Source organism: Pararge aegeria, chromosome 8 (assembly GCF_905163445.1).
Source record: "Pararge aegeria chromosome 8, ilParAegt1.1, whole genome shotgun sequence".
Lineage (NCBI taxonomy): Eukaryota > Metazoa > Arthropoda > Insecta > Lepidoptera > Nymphalidae > Pararge > Pararge aegeria.
In genome coordinates, this window is record NC_053187.1 from 5435956 (window position 1) to 5458454 (window position 22499).

Here is a 22499-nt window from a genome sequence, read left to right on the forward strand (position 1 = left end):
GTTTCGTATAAATACCGGTGCGGTATAGTAGAGTACAGGGTTTTTCTCAAAAAAAAAAAACGAAAAGAGACATACCTACCTACCTATAGTGGTTAAAGAATTCCATAAAAAATAACCAGATTTTTCTGTCATTTCATCAATAAATAATTATTGATTAAGTATTCGTTATGCATTATTATTTGGTAACCCTGACCATGTTCGTAGCTGCGACTATTATACATACCCACTGGTTATGTTGGTTTTATTTACGTAAACCGCGGACTTTCTCCGCGATTCTGCGTGATGCAGATCTACTGCGTATCGTCGTGAATTAGGCACTATTGACTGGGGTGAGATTGGCGGGCCAAAGGTAGGCTTCCCAAGCCTAGCTTTGTCCCGCTTTAGCAAAAAAATCTTTACCTATTCTGACTAAATAGCTTTATGTAAAAAAAAAACTTCATCCGTATGAAAGTCTTTGCAAATCTCGAAAGAGAGAGCGTTATTGAAATATTTATGATGTGTATATTTTTTTTGCATTTCAAACAACGCATCTAAATAAGCCTAAGTTTTATACATATTTGAAGAAACTGGAGCATTTTTTCATTACTTCGTTGTGACTTTAAGATATTATGGCTTGTACAAATTAAAAGTTATCATAGGTAGCTTAACTACTCTAAGCTTGTTTTTTAAACTGTAACATTTACTTATGTGATAAAGAATTTCAGTGTTTAATAAAAGTATTATATAATTTCCTTGATTTGTTTAATGATTTGCTGGTGTGAAAACTACTTAGTTAACTATTTGCTCTGTATTTATCAAAACTGTGCTAACTCTCAATTTTTAGATAGAACTTCTTTATCAGTTAGGTACCTGTTTCTAGGGAACCTAATGGAAGAATGGAACCTCTATAGGATCACTTGCGTGCTACCATCAAAGCCTTATAAATAGTATTATAAAAACCCCGCAACTTTATCCGCGTACAACTTCTAATAAGTTACTCGTACATACTTTTATCACCGTAATACACCACGACTTATTGCGTCGCAAAGTCCACCCGAAAGAATAAAAACACAACTACTTCGCGTTTTGTTATTACTTTAAATATATTAGCGTAATGAAATTTGAAATAATTTAGAGCTAGGAGTTACCCAATCACGAACGGCGATTTATGAAAAAATCTAGGTAGTCCAATTTTTTGCAAGATAATTCATAAGATATAATATGCTATTTAAGAATAATGACACGCATTATTAAAGGTAAAGTCAATGTAAAAGATAAAGCACCAATTATACGATAATTCAAAATCATTTGATACGATTATCGTATTAATACCTTGTTAAATAAAGTGTTATTATTAAATTAAAGATAAGAGACCAATCCAAACCAAAGCTTAGCAGTATAATAGTAAGAAGATATTGATTAAATGATGGTCCAGTTTCTTGGTTTGCCCATGAGTTCTAATTTCTCTAGTTTTTCTTAAACATATGTATGTACCTATAATATTATGAAATAAATAGACTTGTGTATTTTATTGATTTTACGTCGCATGCTGATTATCGGCCGGATATTTGAACCCGTCCCTAGCCTTCCCGCAAAAAATTGCATGCTCTGCATTGACTGCACTCCTCCCACTGACCGATGAAAAACGTTGTCGAAATAAACACGGGCGCTTCTTGCAACCGTGTGTGGGAAATTGTAGAAAGCATGCCGATGCCGGTATTCAGGAAGCCGCTAACAAAGCCTACTAAAGAAAGCATGATTTATTGTAGCTTCGTGTAGTCGTCAGGCAGCCATGGGGTCAGGACTACCCCATGCTTGCCCAATTTACCGACCAACGAAAAATAAAATAATACGCCATAATATGACCTCAATTTTTTTTATTTATTATACTGGTATATTATTTGGGACGATATTTAGCATAAATGATTTTAAATAGCCTACAGCCTCGAGAATATAATCGATGCAATTATTGAAGTCTTAATCAATGCATTCTTTGTCTAAAACTAGGTTGCTTGATGCCATTAATTTATCAAGGTACTCAAAATTGTGTTTAAGATATTAATGGGTGTTTGTGTACTCTTTGCAAAGTCAGAAGAAGAAGACTGGCCAAAAAACTGACTTCAAAAGCTACTTATTACAACAAAAATACTGACTGATTTCATAATTATAATAGTTACAAAGTCGAGCGAACAATAAGGAATTTCAAGTCGCCGTTTAATTTATTTTGATTTTTTTGTAATACATATTTAGATTACAAGTAGGTTATTTTGGAAATATTTTTTGTTCCTTACTCTGTCTCTATGTAATTATTGTCTTTCTATTATGTAGGACAAATGTTACTTTCCCTTTTTCAAAAAAATATATCGGTATGTACCTAATGGGTATAGTGTAATTGGAATAAAGAGTAGTTAAGGTTTTTTTATTAATTAACATAAAATTTTTAATAATAACAATTGCTTCCTGTATGAGTGTATATTTTTCTAAATTTTGTTTTAAACGTCAAGCTGATGTAATAAGTTTTCTCTATTACGAATATGTTTTAAATTCGCAAAGTTTACAGTCGATTTGCTATTAGGTTGTTTACACCTGAAATGAACACGTGCCGCATTCATTCCGCTTAGTTGAGCCTTATATTGTTTTAACGCTTTCGGAGGCGAACTGAACCCCGAAAGGTATAGTTCAAACTTCTTCCTTTTTAAGCCCCTTTAAAGCGTGTGACTTCATGCATCTGTTTTTGGCATCGTACCTTCCAAACGAATTTTCGGCTTTGAAAGCTGACATGATCGGTTTTGGTATTTATTTATTTAAGAACTTTTAATGCGTTTGGAGATTATTTCCTTCTCGAAAAAAAGAGTTAGCAACTTTCGGAAGCCATTCGGTGGTATGGTTGGTTCCAAACCATGGTAACTGAGCTGATGCTGCAGCATCAAGTAGTTGAAGATACGGCGAGTTTACGCTGATTAGAATGTCCTCCGTTTTTAGATTTATGGCGATGATCGAGGCCCCGTGGTAGAAAATATTGTATGTCATATTGGAGGTCATTTAATTTTTTAATTTAATATTATGTATCATCTGCCTATCCACTTTATTGATTTGCACTCGTCTTTAAGCGACGTTTACGCATTAAAAAGACGGTATATACGAGGGCAGAACTGAAATATGTATCTAGGAGCAAAGCAAATTGGTAGAATTGAATATACTAGACTATAGGACAAGCAGCATAAGGTAAATCTTACTCTGACGTTATTCTTTTTCTCTACACGAAAACCATCGTAGCTGATTAGTTTTGGCCGCTCACAATAACTGTGGTGTGTACGCTACATTTTTCGATATTTAGAAACATCGGAAGTGACTGCAACGTAGGTTATTATACTTGACCTTAAAGCAAAGGTTAAACTTCACTATTAAAAAAATAAACTAACCTATTTTGATGTAGAAGTTTAAATAACATAATATACAAAAGCAATGCCATTCCTTCTATTTTTAATCCGTAAAGGATTGTCGTCCGCGAATTTGAGCGACGTTTACGCAGAAAATGGTAATTTCGTGTAAAGTCTCTACAGTCATGTCATAGTGGAATCGTTGAGACCCTTAAAACAAGGCTCATAAGGTTCATTTTACTCGAACGTTGCAGTGTTTCTAAACACGGAAACCATTGGACTTGATAACTTTCCACTACAATATCTATGGCGTGAACGGTGCATTGTTAGATGTTAAAACCAGAAGTGACAGGAACGTAATTAAACTTGGCCTTAACACTAAGGTTAACTTTAAAGTTTTCAAATAAACTAACACCTATTTTTATTTGATAAGTACTAGCGTACCCAGCCCGCTTCGCCGGGCTAGATTTTGCTTTATTTTATTTAAACTATTAACTTACATCATAAATTTTTTAATAAAAGCTATATTTGATGGTTCAAAAATAGGAGTGCTCCGATCGTCACCAAACTTTACAGGATCACTCGCCAGGTCAATCCGGAGATTCGCTGCAATCGGTCCAGCCGTTTCGGAGCCTATACGGAACATACCCACACACTTTCTCTTTTAGATGTATAGATTTTGAAAGTTATATTGATAGTTTTATAATACCGATATATTCTGGAGGTTTTTGCGTATTTCTTAGGATTTTGTAGTATTATACATACTTCCTATATTATTATACATCCTCGTTCTGAGAGGAGACCCGTGCCCCGTAGAGGGCCGGAAATGAGTTGATGATGATATACTTAATGACTATTTTGTTTCAGTGTGCTCAAGTGGCTACAAATGTGGTGGAGCAAAAGCACCAAGTCTCCAGGGCTAAAAGGAGTAGAGCCCTCGGCAGTCGGGCCTTCCGGGGCAGCACAGTTTGGTTCACAGGACTCAGTGGTGCAGGAAAGACCAGCATAGCTTTCGCTCTTGAGGCTTACCTCGTTTCGAAAGGCAAGTAAATAAATAAATATACTTCACCACATACACACATCGCCATCTAGCCCCAAAGTAAGCGTAGCTTGTGTTAAGATAACTGATGAATATTTTTATGAATAATATACATAAATACTTATAATATACAAATAAATACGGAGACACTTAAAAACAATCATGTTCATCACACAAACATTTTCCAGTTGTGGGAATCGAACCCACAGCCTTGACTCAGAAAGCAGGGCCGTTGCCCACTGCGCCAATCAGTCGTCAAAGTGTCCGGTAATTTCTATTTATCACATGATGGGGTCCATCTCAGCGTAGACACTTACTCTTATAGATCCCACCCAAGAATTTTTTTTTTGTATTCTACTACAGGTTAATCCTTGACTGCAATCTCACCTGGTGGTAGCGACGATGAAGTCTAAGATGGTAGCGGGCTAGCCTGCTACAGCGTACGGTAGCCACACCCCTAATTGGTTTATACGCGACATCGCTAAGAAACTCTAAAAGCGGCACGTCTTCGTCGGTAGGGTGGTAACTAGCCACGGCCAAAGCCTTCCAGCAAACAAAACCGAAGAAAATTAAGAATTTATAAATTTCCAAATTACCCCTGCCGGGAATCGAACCCCGGGCCTCCTACCTAAATTCCCAGCGCTCACCGTTGCGCTAGGGGGTCGACGTAAATCAGACCAGGAGTTCAGAACATCAGGGAAGTCTTGGAAAAGAGCTAATAAATTGTCTACTTCGGAAGGCTTCAGGTTCCCTTTCTAGTATAATAAATTCGAGCGTCGGCACTCTATTATTATTTTGAAATATAGCTTTTGACGACCTCCCTGGCGCAGCGCTGAGCTCTGTGGTTTTAAGTGGGAGGTCCTGGGTTCGATTCCCGGGATGGAAAATTTGAGCGTTCATATTTTTTTTATATTTTCACTGGTCTGGACTGGCGGGATTCAGTCGTGGCTGGTTACCACCTTACCGACGCGACCTGCCGCTAAGTGATTTAGCGTTCTGGTACGATATCGCGTAGAAGCCGACTAGGGTTATAGGTTTAATATAACTTCCTTATCCTTAACAGGATCGCTAATAATTATCTTCCACTGCATCTTCGCTTACCAGCAGGTGAGATTGCAGTCAAGGGCTAATTTATATTAAAATAAAAATAAAACTTTGTGTTAGGGTTTATCGTTTAGTATGAGAACTCTATCAGATAATGCTTATTTGTTTTTTTTTTAATTATAATAATTAGGATGTTGATGTACGTTATAGAAGTACCCGTAGTATTATCGTTAAATACTCTAGTAAAATCTTGTGATTAAACTATTACGTAGTTTAATTATTTAAACGTTCTGTGTCTTAACAGCTCATAAAGATTATTGTATCGTGCATTCGTTCTGCATTACATACATATAACTAGATAAAATTATATTCTTCGTTCGCGTACCTGCTTCGTATACATCGACCCACTGCGTCGTGTCGTCCACCCGGCTGTTATTTCGTAATATTTCAAGAAAAATATTTTTTCAAATCTCTCTGGTACTTTCAGATATTACCGAATCAAAAAAATAAACAGCTTTGTTATTAGTGAAGATATACTTGGATCAAAGATAACAAATAAATATATGTTCTCAGGGCACAAAAAAAATGCACATTGATAAGAACCACTTTTTTTTTTGTACTGAGAACATTTCGTGATACATATAAAAGCGAAATACCATACATTGACATACTTAAACAATCCTCATATTTGAAATTAGTTCCTTTCTGTGTGTAGTGTGGTAACTAGACATTAATGTGTGTCTGCGGTTGCAAGATTTTACGAAAATACACCATTCTTAATCGAGTGTAATGTGTGTTGAAGAACTTTTTAAGTTTGACATTTAAATAATCAATTTAAAAATATAAATGTCATTCTACTGCGTTCTATACAACCCTTTTTGAATAAGAACCCTGTTTAGAATAAGAGATGAAAAGTAAAAGTAAGAAAAAAAACACATCAAAACGCGTGTACCACGTGAAATTACCAATATTATGCATTCCAATAACCCGATATGCAGTAGGTAAACGCACTTGTACTGAGATTTCCGTCCACGTGCTGTTCAATTGTAGAATGATTACATAATTAGACACATTTGCCATTGGTCTATTTTAGTGGCCGCAAGAGTCGGATGTCGTTGATTACTCATTCACAACTTTGTGAACATAATTATGACGTATAAAATAAGGTATAATATGTATTGTAGTTTACAGATAAATAATATGATAAAACAGGGCACGGCTCGACTGTCAGAATGAGAAGGATTTAGGCCATAGTCCATAACGCTTGCTAATTGCGTACCTACTGGTAGACTTCTCACGCCTTTGAGAGTATTATGGTAAAATCTCGGGCACACAGGTTACCTCACGAGGTCATACTCCATAGTTAAAGCAATTGATATATGATTGCTTAAAACATATATAACTCCGAAAAGTTAGAATAGCGTGTAGGCGATCGAACTTGGTACCACCATAAGGGAAGCCAAAGACCTAGTCACTAGGCTATCACTGATCTACTTCCAGAGAATAGCGCGTTCAAACAAAATAAAAAACTTTATATTCATTACTAGTAAAGATTTTTTTTTTTTGATAATTGTTCAGTTTTCCGCTGCGAGTAGGTACCTTAATTTAATCAATTTGCAGTCAAGAATTAGTGCATGTATACCTATTTGACAAAAGTTGCAACTTATATCAGTCAGTGCGACGTTTGAATAATAATATCCGTTTTCATTAACTTTACTAGACATCGCCGCAAACAAATGCTAAAGATTTATGCGATGTCTATAGAAAAAAAAAACGTTTCACCAACTCTTAGGTGATAACTATTGGTGAAAGGTTGGTATGCCCAGGAATCTCCTTAGATCAGGCTTTCCTTATTGCCTTGTTTCGTTAGTGAAAACGGGCATTAGTGTTTCATTGTATTTAAAATATACGTTCTATTGCATTTGTATACGGCTGTTTTTTTTTTGTTTCATCCGGAAAATACAGAACCGTTCATTTGGCATTGGACTTTTTTGTCGATATTGTGATTATTATCAACTAGAAGAATTACTGTTTTGTCATTATTTAGAGTTGCTGTACCGGTGAATAACATTCCCTTCCTTTATCCTTGAACTTAATAGCTTCTGCGTATTATTGGACAGCGGTGATAGCCTAGTGGGCTAGAGGTTCGGCCTCTCTTTCGGAGGGACCGTGTTCGATAAAGATTAGTTCGAGAAAACTTATAGGGGTACCATTTGATAATCACGTAAACAAATAGTAAGCTATCCGTTTAACTTACTGTCACTAAGATCTTTGTCGAACTCCCTGGCTCATTGCTGGTCTTACGAGTGGAAGGTCTTGGGTACGAGCCTCGGTGGGAACAATTTCAAATTTTCTAGTCTGGTTCTCTGGCTATACCACCCTACCGAAAAACACGTGTCGTACAACGGTTTAGCGTCCCGATACCATGTCGTGTAGAAACCTGTTGGGCAACCTTAACAGGTCAGGCCACATCACTTACCAGCAGGTGAGACAGTTTAGGAGATGACTTGTGGAGGAATAGAAAAATGTGATGAAAATCATAACAACCGCCGCGAGAAGCGTGCGAAGTTTAAGAACCAAGTCTCATTCTATCCTGTTGAGAAGCTTGTATGTGGCTGGCTGTTACAACATGGGAGCACTTTTATCACATTTAGATTTCCAAATGACTAAGGAAATGGATTTCATTCCAAACATTTAACATTATGTATTCATTTGTTGAATACTATTTAAGAAAGTGAATCTGAAAGTGAAATTGTGGAACCGGTTTATTAACGATTTAAAGTTTGAGAGCCAACCGGCATGGGAGCAGCGTCTTGGATTAATGATCTAATTACCTTTTAACTTATGAGAGATGAGATATGTGCCCAGTGGAACTTAGATCATAAATCTGGTTTTTTTTAACATATATAACTTCGTCTCTCATTACCTTTTTCTATACGTTTAGGTAGTAAGACGAGGTCACTTTCAGTGATGAGGTCAACTTTTGCAGGATATATTTAGTTTATGGAAAAAGATTAAAAAAAAGAAACAAAATTTGACTGGCCATAATTAAAGTGCGCTTTACAGGATATTTTTTTTTTTCAGTGCGGATATTTTAATATGTCAACCAAATTTATGAACATATATTTTTTTTATTTAAATGTTTTACTTAACGATACAGAAATTAACGGTTACAAAAGATTAGTCACCGGAAAAGATAATTATGGGCACCCTACAATAGCTCTCAGCCTTGCGATCAACGTTCTCGCACTCCGTCCTATCGTCGAAGCGGTAATTCCATAAAATAAAGCATATTACAATAACTTTAACAATTAAAATTGAAAAACCCACCCACCTATGTATTTTTTTTTTAATCCACTACAAGTTAGCCCATTACTTCAATCTCACCTGGTGGTAGACACCTTTGTAGATCTCACACTTTACTAGAAGAAGCTTGTGCCGGAGAATACTACATAGAACTACTTTTTCTCTTTACCTTATTCTTGGCTGGACCTTGGCTGACACTCCGTGTGTCTTGATGGTAATTATTGACGGACCAAGCAAATGAGCCGCCTGAGTATAAGTGGAAAACCCTGGTCTATATAGAGCAACACTTTTCGCAGGGCATGCCAGGAACATGCCCTATAAAGTGTAGGTGTTAAGCTTCATGGACCTGTAATAAAACCCATCTGACCGGAATTAAGCATGGCGGTACAGACGAGGTCTGTCACAAAAAGCTTTACTATCACCAGATATCAACCCAAGTCTCTCCTGTCTTAAGAGGCGCAGCAGTGGGAAATTAATGGGCCGAAGATGTTGACATTTGAGAATAGACAAAACTACTTTTCCTCTATAGTGAACTTAAAGGTTAAAGACCTGTTAGAATGCTGTTGAGGCTGCGGTGGCGCTGTAACGCCTCTAAAATGTTCGCAGACGCAGCAACAAATGACTTTTTTGCCATGCGTAACAAAGCAACCTCTCTTCTACAGCGTTTACGTACCAGCAACAACGGCATTCTAAAGGTATTTGCTGCCAGATTCGACTGCCCTATACTGTGCCACTGTGTGAGAGTAGCAATCGGGCGAGTGTAATTTTGTTTATTTTTTTATTTATTTTTATTATTTAAACTAATCAATACTAACAATCTATGGATGGAAACGTCTGAATTAAATGATTATTATATTATATTATTTAAATTATGATTTGGTATCATTAGGTATACCCGCGTACGGCCTAGATGGCGACAACATCAGAACAGGTCTCAACAAGAACCTTGGCTTCAGCAAGGAGGATCGAGAGGAGAACATCAGACGAGTGGCAGAAGTGGCTAAGCTATTCGCCGACAGTGGCGTTGTGTGCCTGTGCAGTTTCGTGTCTCCGTTCGCTGAGGTGAGGAACTTTGGTTTACTGTTAAATTGCGAGTTTTCTTTCGTCTTATGCCTACCTGTTCTCTACCTGTCAAATTCTACATACAACCCCCTGATAATGCCTTACATTGCATTTCCCCATGAAAACATGAATACAACACAGTGTTATATGTAAATCTGTGTGTGTGTGTATGCGCTACTCGTGTGTGTGTTTTTAAAATTAATTAAATTAAACATTTTGTGCTACAGAAACGATGTCAATTGCCTTTTAAGACACTATATTTTTAGGGTTTTGTTCGTTGTCTTTGATGTTTCTTTTCTTTTAGGACAGAGAAGTGGCCCGCCGCACGCACACGGACTGCGACCTGCCCTTCTTCGAAGTGTTCATTGATACGCCACTCGAGGTTTGCGAGCAAAGGGACACCAAGGGCCTCTATAAGAAAGCGAGGGACGGACAGATCAAGGTTAGTACCAGTAATTTATTCAAATATATTGTCAAACCTTGCTTTATTTATTGAAACTTTTAACTGAAATGCGAACGATTGTTAGTTAGATACAAACTAAAGTTAGTCGGGTGAAGTCAAAGTCAAATATTTCTTTATTCAAATAGGCACATAGATGGCACTTTTGATGCGTTATTATGTACAAAATGTGTACATAGCAGTGAGTAGTGATGGCGATAACTACAATCGTAAACTTAAAACTAAAGCTACGAGGGTTCCGATCGCGCCATGGTCTAAGAAGAAGCAAAATGGTGATTTTATCATATTGACATTGCAACTTAATTGTTTCATTGCATTGCTTAGACTGCTACTACAACATTGATTTGGTACACTGACCTTACTAACAGTTTTCTTGCGAACTTGTAAGTTGTTGATGTATGAAGAGAGAACTACTTACATATCGAATTTTGTTTTCCAGTTCTATAAGAACTCTATAAGTACTAAAGTAAACAAACTTTTAAGAGTAGCTACAAAAAATATATATCTACGATACGTGATGATAGATATGCGATAAGATCCTACAACGAAAATTTGATATCTCCAACTTGTAAACTTGTATGAACAATTATATCGAATTGCGTTTTCGAATACTATTATAACTCATGCTGAATGTAACAAATTATTTTTACTACCTGGCAAGGATTACTACAAAATATACATTACTAGCTGTTGCCCGCGACTTCGTCTGCGTTAGATTTTTTTTTTGATGTGGCATTTAATTTAGTTGTACTTCTAAAACAAATTAAATGAGGGGTTTACTGCTGTCCGCTGAGGAGTTATGTCCTCTATCTCCAACCACAGTTTGGGCATAATCAAACACATATTATAACCTCTGTAGTACAAAAATAATTATTTAAATCGGTTATACTTTGTCGGAAGTATGGTGTAAAATCGTCAAACACTCATCCGATTTCCCAAAGGAACCGAGCTTATTGTCGGGATAAAAAGTATCCTATATTACTACTAACACTTCTAAGAATATGTGTACAAAGTTTCATGAGGATCGGTTAAGTAGTTTTTGCGTGTAAACGTAACAAACAAACTTACATTGACATTTATAATATTAGTAGGGATATGCGTGCTGAATGCTGTGCGATTACCTAAAGCTATTCTCTAGGACTTAAGTAAATAAGTGAAAATTAACGCGAAAGTAAATTTACTTAAATAAACTTAATTATGTAAGCCAATTGTATAGAACAATAAATAATTAAATTAAAACTATCCCACGTTGTTAAAATACAACTTTCAACTTAAACAAGTACCTATCTTGGTTTCTTTTATACGTATGCAAATTTTCAATTGTCAGATTGTTTTATTACCTACTTATAACAATGAGCTTGCTTGATCACAATAAGGCTTAGAGTAAGTTGGTCAAGTTGGCACGTCTTTCTCGGTTGGGCGGTAACTAGCTACGGCCGAAGCCTCCCACTAGAAAGGACCAGAGAAAATTCAGGAATTTAAATAAAAATATATTAAAATATACTACGACCCCAAAGTAAGCGCAGCTGTAGTGTTATGGGTTCTAAGACGACTGATGAATATTTTTATGCATAATATACATAAATACTTAGAATATACATATAAACACCCAGACACTGAAAAACATACATGCTCATCACATTAACGTTTACCAGTAGTGGGAATCGAACCCACGGCCTTGGACTCAGAAAGCAGGGTCGCTGCCCACTGCGCCAGTCCCGGGACATCTTATTTCAAACCACAGCGTCAAGAGATTTCGTCACAATTCGTCTGTCTATTTTTTTTTTTTGGTGGGAAAGCTTTTTGGTTACCTCCTACCTTTCAGGCAGGATTATGAGGGACTCTAATACCCGAACTAAAAACCACCACGGCATGCCCCTCTCGTTGGCTTTACTAGACGACCGGGAAACCCGTTGTATACTTCCGAGACGTCTACCAACCGCCTTAGCCGAGTTTCCGGGACTCCCCACTCAGTCAGTAGGGAGACTCTTATAGTGACGAGTAGCTAGCCCAACAGCTACTTGCCGCCTTCCAGGGAACGCAGACGTGCGGCAAATTGCCGTCAGTAACCTAATTCCATATGGTGAGATATGAAATTTGACTATGATGTAGATGAGCCGAGAAGATTTAGGCAGCAGGAGAATAACGCGACCGGAAGGGGATTTTTAAACATTTTCTCATTTCGGGTAAAAAAAAAAAATCTGTCAATTTTTTTTTTTATTTCAGTTTTAATAATATATTAACATTGCATTGTTTTTTCCTTATGCCCAGGGTTTTACTGGTATAACGCAAGACTATGAGCGTCCCGAAGCTCCAGAACTGGTCATCCAAACTGTCGGGCGGTCCATTGAAGAGTCTACAATGGAAGTTATTCGGCTGCTCGAATCACAGGTCAGTGTTTAGATTAATATATTTTTTGAAACATTTTAAGTGAAAATAAAGTATTCTACGCGAACATTACATTGACGATAAGGGTGAGCCGTCAGTAGATAAACAGGTCACCTAGAAGAATAAGCCTTATGCCTATAATAAAGTTCGGAAGTTGTACGCTGATGTAGTCGCGGGAAACCGATTGCAGACCATTGTCTTACAAAAATTAAATCCAATATAAGGTTAGGCCAAAAAAAGTTTGGTCCACATTTAGTTTTCTTTTTGCGTACAAAATTATAAAAATTCCGATGCCTGGCAACATTTAGCTGATCTGGTGGACTTTTGGCACAAAGATAGTTGTTTGTATACTGACGACGGATACTACTAAACATTTATCCTGGCAAACGATCGATTCCTACGGGATTTAGTTACCATTTACTGCTTGATCAGTTGAGACAGATTGAGTGGATTCATTTAACAGTCCACTATTGGGCTTAAGGCCTCTCTTAACGGGAGGGTTTGCCGCGACCGGCATCTTGCAATCACTGCTGTCAAATGTCACTTTTCCAAACAATAAATAAACAAAAGTGACGTTTGAGAGCAGTCATGTCAAGTTTTACGCCTGTCGCAAGCCTTTCGCGAGATATGTAATTCTCTATGCGTACGTAAACCCTGCCATGGCTTGTAGTGGGCCGTTAATGGGTTGAAATGATGATAATAAAAACCATTTATATTTCATTCACAGGGCATCATACCTAGACTCGAGAACGCTGTTTCCGAGGTGGAAGAACTCTTCATTTACGGCAACCGACTGAGCAGTGCTATCGAGGAAGCCAGCAGGCTGCCCCAAGTTGAGATCACCTCACTCGACCTGCAGTGGGTGCAAGTAAGTTTTAATAAACTTTATTTATTCAAAAGAAGCCTATAATCCTATTATCTGGAATAGGCTTATTTGAATAAGCACTTTAAAAAAAACTTAATTTTTTTTACATGTTGTATTGAGATCATAACTTTGTGAACATAAAGCTTAATTTACCAAACGTAGCTCGGGTCTAAAGAGATGGTGGTCCACAAAGTTAGCCGGGTATTACTATTGTAATCGCAATCCCAGATTGTCACTCGAAAAACTTAAGAGCACTTTTTGAACGCCACAATGAAGTTAGAGAAATAAAAGAATAATAGAAATACAAAGATGGAAGTAGAACACAAAAGGCAGCCTTATCGCTTAGAAGCGATCTCTGCCACAAAATCTTAGGATAACGGACAGTTGGTGTAAAATTATTATAAACATTGGTCACATTACTAACTGAAGTAATAGAAAACAGACAATAAATTCTCCTTCATACACATATTACACACGTTATTCTTTTTAGATTTAGTAACGGAAATTCGCAAATACCATATGCTATTTTTATTTAATCAATTTATTGTTTTAGGTACTATCCGAGGGCTGGGCATATCCTCTCAAAGGCTTTATGAGAGAAATAGAGTATCTGCAAGTGAGTTTATTACTTTATTTTTATAGAATTTACAATAAGTGACAGATTTGACGTCAGCATCATTACAATCTAGAAGACCATATAAGAAACTAAATCGTCTTACCCTTTCTGGATTCTAAAGAGGATAAGAACAGAGGTTTAACTAGAAGCAGGGTATATTTTTGGATGTCGTATTTTCTAGTTTTATTCCAGGCAACTCAAGTAATTTTTTTTATAATATGTTTCCCTCTTCGGGGAAACAAAACATCAAAACTTTTTCGCGCTGTTACGCACTGAATATAACCTTCCATAGTTTCCGAGCTGGTACTATGAGTTCTTAAAGAGGAAAACCCCATTGTTGCCCCTCGTGATCCGTAGTTTATCATTCAAATCGTGGACCTGGGGTTTGAAACACCCTTCCGAGTTCTGTCTTTCCAAATTCTTACAACCTGGGTATTTAAAAAAAAAATGGACAACAAGGTCCATTTAGAAACCACTGCGGATTTAGATTTTTTTATGGTAGTTTCGTATTGGTTATAAAATAGAACATATTTCCACTAAATTATTCTTATTTTTTTTTTACCATGTCCGAGCATAAAATAAGCAAATCATGGCTACTCGTAGTAGGTATCTACCTAAATAGAGCTATTGTAGGGTGCCCATAACTATATTTTCCGCGGACTAATCTTAAGTAACCGTTAATTTCGGTATCGTTAAGTAAGACATAAAAAAAAAAATATATGTTCATAAATTTGGTTCATGTTTATACATATTAAAATATCCGCACTGAAAAAAAAAAACCTGTATATGTAAGGTTTATTTTCTACAGGCTCTGCATTCCAACTGTATAACACTTCCGGATGGCTCGCTGGTGAATCAATCAGTGCCAGTAGTTCTACCCGTCACCACACCAGATAAGGAAAGATTGGCCGGAGCTTCCGCGATCTCCTTGGTGTATGAGGGGAAAACTGTCGCGATCCTGCGAGCGCCCGAGTTCTACCCGCACAGGAAACAGGAGAGATGCTCCCGGCAGTTCGGTATCTTCCACACCGGACATCCTTACATCAAGGTTAGTGTAAATTTATGACATAGAAGCTGGGCTCACGTTACAGTAAATATCTCTTAAAATTTTGGCTGGCGATACAATAAAATTATATTTTTTGATGTAAAACATCTATAAGCAGGGTAAATCTGTTTTTTGCTTCGTGTAACAGGCCTGCATAATGGAATACTAGCACTATACGTAATTGAGTTGTCGCGATTTCAAATAATTTTTTTAATTTCAAATTCTATTTTTAATTTTACTTTATTTTTAATAAACTGTCATTATTTTATGGAACAAATTTGTAATGCTTTATCTTTTCGTTCCTGCCTTATCTGTTCTTTATGCATATTACTTATATCAGTGGAGAGTATAGAGGGTATGCACAGGGTATGCAGATGAAATAAAATGAAAAAATCTCCAGTACGAATTATAAATACTTAAGGTAGGCGTTTTATAACTCTTAAAATGCCTTTCCTAAAGTTACTTTATATGACTTATACTGCAGATTATCTTCATTTTGTATAATCTGCATACAATTTCAATGTTTGACAGGCGTCCCGTGACGGCTCACACATTTTTTCTCTCTATGGGTACGCACGAAGACCTTTCGATGTGACACGCTCACACTCATCGGCTTATGTGGTGCTTTTTACAAGTAAACTGGTCAGGTTATGAAGAGAGCAACTGAAATAAAACGCCTCCGTATTTCTTTTGGTAGTAAATACAATATTATTTTCAGATGATCGATGAATCTGGCGATTGGCTAGTGGGCGGTAACCTGGAAGTGTTCGAGCGCATCCGTTGGAACGATGGCCTTGATGCGTACCGCTTCACCCCCAATGAGCTGCGACAGAAGTTCAAGGAACTGAATGCTGATGCGGTTTTCGCTTTCCAAGTAAATATTATAACTTAAAGCGTTCCCCACAGCCTCTGCGTGGTATCTTTTTACTAAACGTGGCATAACGACGGAATAGTTATGTAACGAGTTTTCTCACACTTCAACTGATAGCAGCTCTCAAATGACAGATCGTAGATGCCTTATAAGCCACTGTATGGTCTCTTTTTATTGAACGTGGCATAACGATGGAATAGTTATGTAACGTGTTTTCTCACACTTCAACTTATAGCAGCTCTCAAATGACAGATAGTGCCCTATAAGCCTCTGTGTTGCGTCTTTTTATTGAACGTGGCACAACGACGGAATAGTTATGTAAACTGTTCTCACACTTAAACTGATAGCACCTGTCAAATTTCTGATCATAAGAAGGATGTCAATGTTGCCCATAATGTTTTTTTTCTCAAACTCCCTGTCGCAGTCACAAGTCAAAATTCATAATTACTGAATTTTCTCTGGTCTAATCTGGTGGGAAGCTTTGGCCTGGGCTAGTTAACATCTATCGACGGTAAGCGATTTAGCATTCCGGTACCATTGCGCGTAGAAACCGATTGGGAATATGTGTTCATCACTGCCTAAAAAAATTTTCTAAAAGTCTATTTATATTTATATTTGGTTATATTTTACAGCTCCGGAACCCCATACACAACGGTCACGCGCTACTGATGCAAGATACTCAGAGACAGCTAATTGAGCGAGGATACCAGAATCCAGTCTTGCTACTACATCCATTGGGTAAATTACTATTATATAGTCAAGTCCTTACACAAACACACGCACCTACACAAACAAAATCACACACGCACGCGCACAAACACACACACCCACACATACAAAAACACACACGCACACACACACACACACGCACGCGCAAAAACACACACACAAACATAGGCGCGCGCGTGCGCTCGCACTCACGCACGCACTTACATGCTTATAAAACTTACTATAAAAGTAAATTGATTTTTAATTCCGACACCTTTTTATTACTTCGTTCGCCAACTTAAACCTAAAGCTACGAGGGTTCTAAAAACCCACAACGGGCACTTAGAAGAGCCCACAACAAACTTAGCCGGTTAAATTATTAATTGGGTAATACGGGTGACCTTGTATAATAAAAACTTTTCTTGTAAACCAGGTGGTTGGACAAAAGATGACGATGTGCCCTTGGAGACTCGAATAAATCAACATAAAGCGGTGTTGAATGAGGGAGTACTGGACCCCAACTCTACAGTTCTCGCCATCTTCCCATCGCCTATGATGTACGCTGGACCTACTGAGGTAAGTTAATGAATCTAATATTAACCAGTGTTTACTAAACCTGACAAATGAAAACTTTTTTTAATGAAACGTCATGCTCAAAGATGATTATTATTGTAATTTATTTCAGGTGCAATGGCACGCAAAGTGTCGCATGAACGCTGGGGCCAACCACTACATAGTGGGTAGGGATCCAGCGGGACTCCCCCACCCCAACGGCTCTGGGGACCTATACGACCCCCGCCACGGCGCTATGGTTCTTAAAATGGCGCCCGGACTAAACGATTTGGAGGTAACTAATACTACAAATAAAAAAAAAAAGCATTTGACGGCCGATTGGCGCAGTGGGCAGCAACCATAATTTCTGAATTAAAGACGTGACGATATGGGTTCGTTCCCACAACTGGAAAAAAATTGTGTCATTAAAATAAATGTTCTTCAGTGTCTGGGTCTATCTGTATATTAAAATTATTGATGTATGTTATTCATAAAACTGTATTCATCAGTCGCCCTAGAACCCAAAACACAAGCTACGCTTACTTACGGGGCTAGATGGCGATGGGTGTATTGTCGTATTTTTATTACCAACGTAATTTAGACCTTCGTATGCATACGTTTAAACAATAGGTCGAAACATTGTTACAGCGAGAATAATATACAATGAATTTGTTTATGACAAGGTTGCAAGGCACACTAATTATTGTAAAAATTGTGATGTTCGAAAAGGGCACGCCCTTCAGATCGCAATAGCAAAAATGCTGATACGCGGCAGAAATACGAATTGCGGTAGTCCTTCCCCGGACGAACTGTGTCACGATAAGCTCTATTAATACTAGAGTATGAACATTGTGTAATTTAGTGTGCTACTAAGAGAGCATTTTTATGCCCACAGATAATCCCGTTCCGAGTAGCGGCGTACGATTGTTCAGTTGGCAAAATGGCCTTCTTCGATCCCACGCGCAAAGAGGACTTCGACTTCATCTCCGGAACAAGAATGCGAGGTAACAACGCTTTCTTAAAAATGCTTGGAAATTTAAGCACTATTTTTACCACTTCCTTCAAGATAAATCGAAATTGTTGTACTGGCCGCATACATGTGAGCTGGCTCGTGATTTTGCGGCCAAACTGATCACATAGTAAACTCTGCCGTGCAATTTAAAAATGGAACGATCTTTTCGGCTCAGAAACATGGCAACCAAGGAGGTGTAACTTACCAGAGGCTTTATTTAAATTTCGAAGTCTGCAAAAAGAAAGCTGTTCATTGAAAGAAAAAAACAAATGAACACGTTTTAACGCGGAAAAAATTAAAAATTATTGTTGTTCGTTGTTCGACATTGATTTTGAAATTGTATTCCACAAAATGATTTCAAGCGATGACATGTTTGAGGAAAGTAGACAAGGAAAAAAGTAGAAAGATGACAAGGCTTGCTCACATCTCGGAAGGAACCGTGATCATCATTCTATTAATGGACTTTTGTATATGTGCGTAAGCTTTGCCTCAAGGCCTCAATGCCTCGTACGCTGGTCGCTGCAGAAATGTACCATTTTTTGTACTAATTTATATTACAAAGCATTATGAGATATTATTGCTTAGAAGATTGTGTAAAATCGGTGTGGGATTAAATTCCACAAAAATATAACTCAGTTATGTAAGAAATACTATTTTAAAATATCCTATTTAATATATATATACTTTTTAATATATCAATATCAATTCCCCAGAAATATAATAATAATGATTAAAAAGCGACTTCTTTATTGTCCTACTATCAATCCTACCCCTATTTATGTCCCACTGCTGGGCAAAGACCTCCTGCAAATAGCAAAAGAATAATTTGGTAATCACCCGCCATTTAGAGCAACGTGATGGGTCTAAACAAGTGGCGTGCACTTTATATATGCACAAATGCACTGCCATCAACCCATTACCGACCCACTACAGAGCACGGGTCTCCTATAATGAGAAGGGGTTAAGGCCGTAGTCCACCACGCTGGCCCAGGATAGATTGGTGGACTCCACGCACCTTTGTGAACATTATGTGGAACTCTCCTTCACTGTTAAAGCAAGTGATATTTTAATAACTTAGAACTCACATAACTTAGTAAAGTTAGAGGGTCTAAGATCAAAATCTCTGCTTTAAGAGTGGTCGGCATAAATTATTAATATTTTTTATTTGCAGGTCTGGCAAAATCAGGTAAGGAGCCACCCAAAGGGTTCATGGCACCGAGCGCGTGGAAAGTACTATCAGAATATTACCAGTCGTTGAAATCCAAGATGGACACAAATTAATTACATAATTTAATAATATTATATACAATCAACTAAGTTATGTAACAAATACTATTTTAAAATTATATAAAATATTTTTAGTATAAAAAAAAATTGCCTACGAATGCGCGTAGTAATTATAGTGCAATATTTTTGTTTTTGTTATAGAAATTTGTCATCCGTCAGATCAATAAAATTTATCGGGTTGATCCAAAATATTATGACGTTAATTTATCAAGTTTAGTTTATTATATATAAATATGATGTATTCAATAATGTGAAATGTGAAAAGTTTGTGACTGCAAGAACTTCATAATTCATATACTTTTAATCAGTGGACCAGTTCGCATTGGTGACACCCTAGTGTCATGTCACACAAGACCGAAACATTGTGTGAAATGGATACAGGCTAAATACAGTGGTGCTATCCTTGATAAGGCCATTTAAACATTTAAACATTGAGCAACATCAAACTACCTGTAGTAGGGTTATTTGCAGTAAGAACTAACAGCAGTCTCCAAACTGCTATTTTAGAGTTCTTTATTCTTTGGTCACAATTTTCAATATTTTAAAGAAAATAATAAAATGAATTAAGTAAAATAAACGCTTCGTTTCAGTCACGTGACTGTTATGATGATCAAAAAAATTTTAATTAAAATCGCTCGTTAAAATAAAGGTTTAAGGTTTTTGTTAAACAAAAGTAATGGTTTAAAAACTAATTTTGAATATATGAGGAATGTTCTAGAATGTTTTGGAAATATTGAATTTTAAATTTTAAAGGATTATTGTTGGTTGTTTATTTTTAATCACAGTTGGGTGTCACCCCGACCGGGTCAAATACGCCACTGACTATTACGACAAAGAACCTATACATTCCTGTATTGACTATAGATAACTGTGTGTAATTAATACACATTCCAATTTAATTGTATTTAATAATGTTTTAATTGTGAATTTTCATGTTAGTTATGTTACCGAAATATGTCTTACTTTTTTAGATAAGGAGGTTTATACTGTCATGCTAATTTTTTTGTTAATATATACTTATCTATCACACATAACTCACCTAAAGCTGGAAAACACTTTCAACACGCGACGCCTACGTGTTTGCAGTCAAAACATATATTGGATTTTGTCCAAAAACACATTACAAATATTATTTAGTATTATTAATGTATTATGGAACAAAAAATACTTTGTGCTCCAAGTATTTTTTGTTCCATAATAAGTTTAACCCACAAGGCTTGGCGTGGAGTAACGTGTTGTGAGTATGATTTACATATATTAATATATTAGGTATGACAGTTTATAATTACGGATTTTTTTTGCACAATGAAAATCAAATAAGAATAAAGGGCACAAATTTATTTTTTTGTTAAATATAAAGTCTATGTATGGTAAACGGAAACATTTTATAATTATTATGTTTAATATATTTGTATATTATGTTCAGTCTAATAACGTCACAATTACATAAAACGTAAAAAAAATAAATTTAATGAAATATTTCTATTATAATTTTACGTTTATCGCTTTCCACAAATTCAATACTCAATAACGTTTTGTCAGTACAAAGGATTAAAATTATATTCTCAAATTAATGATAGAAAATGAAATTATTTTTATTCACAATACCTATTTAAGTTAGTCTAAGTTTAAGCGCGGAATTGTGACGTTATTTTATTGAATTAGCGTTTTTAATAATATTTGTTTCATAAATTCCATGTTTATGTCGAAGCATGAAAGTATGAATGGTCCTTTACACCAGCAATAATGAGCTGGGCACACTTATAATTCACCACGCGTCGTACGCCCGTCCTAAGACACAACACACGACAAATTGTCTGAGGTAGTACCGCGAAACAAATATTGTGAAATAAATTAATAACCTAGAATCATTGAAAATAAAACTGGATAAGTGATTATGAGAAATAACTACCGGGAATGTGAACTTTTCAATTACTGCATTGGGTAAAGGGATTACAACATATTTTATATATAAAAAAATGTGTAGAAGAAGACTTTAGAAGAAGAGGGGCAAAAAGTCGTGAGACATGGAAGAAGAGTTCTGGGTTGAGGCTAGGAACCGCTGGAGGGTTGTAAGATCCCAGGATGGGATTGTAATTGACGCGGTTTTCAACTATGTTTAACAGTCGCGTTGGATGTTTGTACCGTGGGTGTCGAAATGCCGGTTGGGGTGTTATAAATGTGCTACCGGCAGAATAGTATTATTTTATTATAGTAAAATTACCCATAGTGCTTGTAATAGGCGGGAGTTGTTAATTTATGAGAGATTTAAAAAAGAAAATTTTATTGTTGCAATTTAATAAACGATTATGGTGCTTTTTAGCTATACAGATTTTATTTAATATACAATACCAATAAATGTGATGAAATGTTTTATTGTTTGTTTTATTAACGTTTTCGATCATGTGTCCACTTTTTGATTCACCATTTTTAAAATTGGTAAATCAGATTTCGTTTTTGTTACGCTGTAATAGATGCATTAATTTTTTTATTTAAATAATTATATATTTCTTTAAATAAAAAAAATATATATATTATAGTGTCTTTTATAAATAATTAAACTATAAGTTTAAGGTGGGCTATATATGGTCCATCGATTATTAGGTGCTATGAAAAAAAACATTTATCTCAGCATTTTGTATTTTTACACTATACTGTAGTGAACATAATGTTAAAAAGAGCAGTTCATTAAATACGTGAGATGTCTAAGGGGGAAGTGGTCTAGTCATATCTCATCTAATCTTACGTTGGAGAGAGGGGGGTCTCTGCAAATAACACACAATTTTTTTGTAAAATTTTATCACACTTAAAATTACACTCTCAGCAATATTGTTTACTAGTCTTAACTAGTCGTATGTAAAAGCACGAAGCAATTTTATTTTTTC

General features: G+C 36.3%; 1 protein-coding gene across 5 annotated transcripts in view; it reads left to right on the forward strand.

Annotated features, from left to right (window-relative positions):
* LOC120625690 (bifunctional 3'-phosphoadenosine 5'-phosphosulfate synthase) overlaps positions 1–20997 on the forward strand; it is a 30199-nt gene extending 9202 nt beyond the window's left edge. For all 5 annotated transcript variants that reach the window (XM_039892824.1, XM_039892823.1, XM_039892822.1 and 2 more), the window contains 13 exons: positions 4227–4401; positions 9638–9810; positions 10115–10252; positions 12542–12661; positions 13386–13526; positions 14077–14139; positions 14948–15187; positions 15903–16058; positions 16688–16793; positions 17197–17339; positions 17449–17610; positions 18211–18319; positions 19499–20997. In XM_039892824.1, the coding sequence (XP_039748758.1) occupies positions 4227–4401; positions 9638–9810; positions 10115–10252; positions 12542–12661; positions 13386–13526; positions 14077–14139; positions 14948–15187; positions 15903–16058; positions 16688–16793; positions 17197–17339; positions 17449–17610; positions 18211–18319; positions 19499–19608 (1836 nt within the window). In that variant the 3' untranslated portion in view covers positions 19609–20997. The remainder of the gene's footprint in view (positions 1–4226; positions 4402–9637; positions 9811–10114; positions 10253–12541; positions 12662–13385; positions 13527–14076; positions 14140–14947; positions 15188–15902; positions 16059–16687; positions 16794–17196; positions 17340–17448; positions 17611–18210; positions 18320–19498) is intronic.
* The last annotated feature ends 1502 nt before the right edge of the window (positions 20998–22499 follow it).